Here is a 3,782-nt window from a genome sequence, read left to right on the forward strand (position 1 = left end):
ATTAATAGGAGAAATATCTATCCAGCATTTGGCTCACAGGGATGTATAACACACATCATGATTTTTTATATGATGCACAAGCCAAATAGTCATCTGTATATATCTCTACACACAGGTATCACTGTGGTAATAACGCTGCTGATTCATGGGCTTAAAATTTCCAGATCATGTTCTGTCCTTACTGAAAAAATATATTTTCGTATACGCCAACTCAGATCTGTTTAGCAAAGTATCTTTGACTAGCCACAAAGCAAGCTGACTATATAGTACATTTTGCAGAAGATGCTGCAAGAAGAAAAAAAATCTAAACAAAAAGAGACTTTTATGTGAAATTTGACAAGGAATAGTCACAGGGCTTCTCCATTTTGAAGATATTTAGGAGGAGAATAGGTAATTTCTAGTGTTTTAATCTGAAATCTTTTTTCTTATAATAATTAAGGCTGTATTAAAGTATCCAGACATATAGATCTCATTCAAACTGAATGGTAATTTATTAATAAACAAACAATGAATATGTTCAACAAAAAGAAAAAAAGATGATAGAATAAGATTAATACAGTTTCCCTTTTTATAATGAAAAAAAAGCACAATTTAAAGTTTCAGGCAATTTAACGTCAGGTTTTGGAAATACTTTCTGGCGTTTGGTCCACGACATCCAACTACAAATTAAAAATAAATTACTATATTGCAATTTACATTTTAAAACAAGTCCATGAATAAAAAGAAAGCGATTTTCATATATGGGGACTTTCCCCCTCCTTTCAACATAGGATAAAATAATATCTTACAAGTGAGAGGTGAAGGAAAGAGAAGGGCAGGGGAATGGAAGAGAAAGGAGGAAAGCGTGATCTCTGAAAAGCAAGAAGAAACTTACGTGTTATCTGGAGTAACACTGTCCTTTAATAAACCATGATTTTGCTGTCTCTGTACAAAATAGTTTACCGTTTTGTTTATTTAGAAAAGGCAAAGTGAAGGTGGCTCTGAATCTTTTAAGAAAATAGTTTTCTTTGTGCTGGTTGAGTTGAAGTTTTGGAGGGATTCTGTTCACTCGTTTGGTGAATGTTTTTCAAGTTTGTTTTTAAATTGGAATTTTTTTCTTTTTTTCTTTTTCTTTCTTTTTTTTCTTTTCTTTTTTTTCTTTTTTTCTTTCTTTTCTTTTTTTTTTTTTTTTTTTTTTTTTGGTTTCGATTTTGCATTGATGGTTCTTTTGGCTGTTCCTGCTTTGGGGTTCGATTCATTTCGATTTTGAGGGGGGGGACAGGGAGTGTCAAAACTTACTACAGTCGTAGACGAAAGCCCCGGACGTGCGGTACAGAGACTGGCTGGAAGGGAAGGCCATCTGACAGCTACTATTCCCGTTCACTGGAGAGTTGTTCAAGCCGATCCTCTGTGACTCGAACATCTCTCGCACAGAGTGGAAGTTCTGCTGCTGGCCCGGGTAGCCCGCGGCGGCTGCCGCCGCCGCCGCACTCGCCAAGTGGCCCAGGTCTCCGCCCGCCTGGTTCAGGTACCACGAGGTGAGGCGGCCTTGGTGGGCCGCAGGGTGGTGGCCGGTTTCCTGGCCGCCGCCGCCGTGACTCAGGGACGAGGAGCTGCTGCTGGTGACTGGGGGCAGAGAGTAGTCGGGGAGGGGGTCGTCCACCGCGGAGCCGCCGGTGCTCCCCGGTGCGCCCTGCAAGTGGCCGCCGCGCTCTCCGGCCGCGTACAGGCTCATGGCCTGCAGGTTGCAGTGGTAGGTCCCGGCGCCCGCCGCGCCGCCACCGCCGCCGCCCCCTCCGCCGCTGCCCCCTCCCGAGCTGCCGGCGCTGGAGCTCTGGCTGCAGGGGGAGCTGTAGAGGGAGCTCTGGCCAGGCGAGTAGGCGCCGAGCGCCAGCGGGGGTGCGATGCCCGAGCGCGAGGACCCGGCCGCCGAGGCCAGGAGGCCAGAGCTGAGCTCCGTGGCCGCGCCCTGCGGCGACCCCCGCAGCGACGTCATGATGTTGTCCACGCTGAAGCCCTGGCTGTGGTGCGGCGGCGGAGGCGCTGGCTGGGTGGGTGGCGGCGGCTGCGCGGGCTCCGCGCCGTCCAGGCTTAGCGGCCGCGCCGAAGGCAGGCTGCCCGGGGGACTGCTCCCACTCGACAGGCTGCTGCTACTGCTGTCGGGGCTTTCGATTTTGGGCACCGCGGCGGCGCTGCCGCTGCCCAGGGCGGCAGCCGGGGACAAGGGCTGGGGCGGCGAGGGGCACGTACCGTTCTCGGTTTTGATGTCCTGAATGCGCACCGGCGGCGGCTGCGGTCCAGGCGCGGCGCCGTCGGCCTGCTCCGGCGGCGCGGGCGGGGGCTGGCGGCCGGGCTGCGGCGGCGGCGGCTCCTTGAGGTGCAGCCGGTCTTTCTCCTCCTTGTCCTTCACTGCGTCCTTCTTCTTGAAGCGCCGCCGCCGCCGCAGGAAGCTGCCGTTCTCGAACATGTTGTACGAGTCCGGGTCCAGCGTCCAGTAGCTGCCCTTGCCCGGTTTTTTGTCGTCTCGGGGCACCTTGACGAAGCACTCGTTCAGCGAGAGGTTGTGGCGGATGCTGTTCTGCCAGCCTTGTTTATTGTCCCGATAGAAAGGGAAGCGGTCCATGATGAACTGATAGATGCCATTGAGAGTTATCTTCTTGTCGGGGGCGTTCTGGATGGCCATGGTGATGAGCGCGATGTAGCTGTAGGGAGGCTTCACCATGTCCTTGGGCTGCGGCTGCGGCGTGTAGGGCCCGTAGGCGCGGGCCATGCCGCCCGGGTACTGCTCGGCGTGCGCCGGGTGCGAGTACACGCTCATGGGGGCCGGCATGGCGGTGTAGCCGCCCCCGGCCGCCGCGGCCGCAGCGCGGTAGTAGCTCTGCTCTCCGCCGAGGTAAGGCACCACTCCCAGGGAGTTGGGGCTGGACACGGAGTAGCGCGCCTGCATGGCCCCCGCTCGCCGCCGCCGCCCCGCGCCTCCCGCCGCCCCCCACCCTCCCTAGGCCGGCCACGCCAAGCCGGCTGCCCAGTCCGAGTCCGGGCCCCACAGAGCTGGTGCCGGGCCGCCGCGCTGAGTCCGGCTCGGCCGCCGCCGCCGCCTCCGGGAGCCGCCGGCCGCGCACGGCCTCTCCCTGGGCTCTCTCGTGCTCCTGGGGCGCCCCGGGCCACTTCGGGGTCGGTGCTAGGGGAGAGGGCCGGACGAGAACGCGGCAAACGGCCTTAGAGGAACCCGCGGAGCAACTTCCAGGCGAGGACGGCAAAACAGAGCCAAAACTAAAAAACAAGAAGGCGCCCTTCTCGCTACACTGCCTGTGCCTTCCAGGAGACTCTGCCCTGAGTCGCCGGCGAAGGCGGCCAAATAACCAGGGGCGGGGGGCAGCGCGCCGGCCGCCTTCTTGGGCCCCGCGTCACCTTTTTTTCAGTCTCTCGCGCGCCGGCCGCTTAAGGAAGCATTGGGAAAACTTCTGAACTTTTGAGCATCCGTCACCCAGGCGAGGACTTTTTTACGCAGTTACATTTTTTCCGGGCAGCGGAGCCCCGCCCCACCACAGCGGCAGCAGCCAATGGTAGGCGAGAACCGCCTCTGAATGAGCCGGAGGCCGAACCCTGCCGGCCCGCGCCCAGCTGCGGGAGGACCGCCGGGCTGACCACACGCGCGCCGGCCGTTCGGAGTCTGCGCCCCTGCCCCTGCTCCTGCCCCTGCCCCTGCCCCTGCTCCTACCCTTGCCTGCGCCAGGCTTGCCACCCACAGCAAGATCGGCCCCCTATTCCCAGATGCCCACCGCCGCCTCCGCCGGTACTGT

At 57.1% G+C, this 3,782-nt stretch overlaps 1 protein-coding gene across 1 annotated transcript; it reads right to left on the reverse strand.

The window, feature by feature from the left end:
- Positions 1-467: 467 nt before the first annotated feature.
- On the reverse strand, positions 468-3,467 carry FOXC1 (forkhead box C1). Its single transcript, XM_023253730.2, has one exon. The coding sequence runs from the start codon at positions 2,924-2,926 to the stop codon at positions 1,268-1,270; it is 1,659 nt and encodes a 552-aa protein (XP_023109498.1). The 5' UTR covers positions 2,927-3,467; the 3' UTR covers positions 468-1,267.
- Positions 3,468-3,782: the final 315 nt, after the last annotated feature.

This window comes from Felis catus, chromosome B2 (genome assembly GCF_018350175.1).
Source record: "Felis catus isolate Fca126 chromosome B2, F.catus_Fca126_mat1.0, whole genome shotgun sequence".
Lineage (NCBI taxonomy): Eukaryota > Metazoa > Chordata > Mammalia > Carnivora > Felidae > Felis > Felis catus.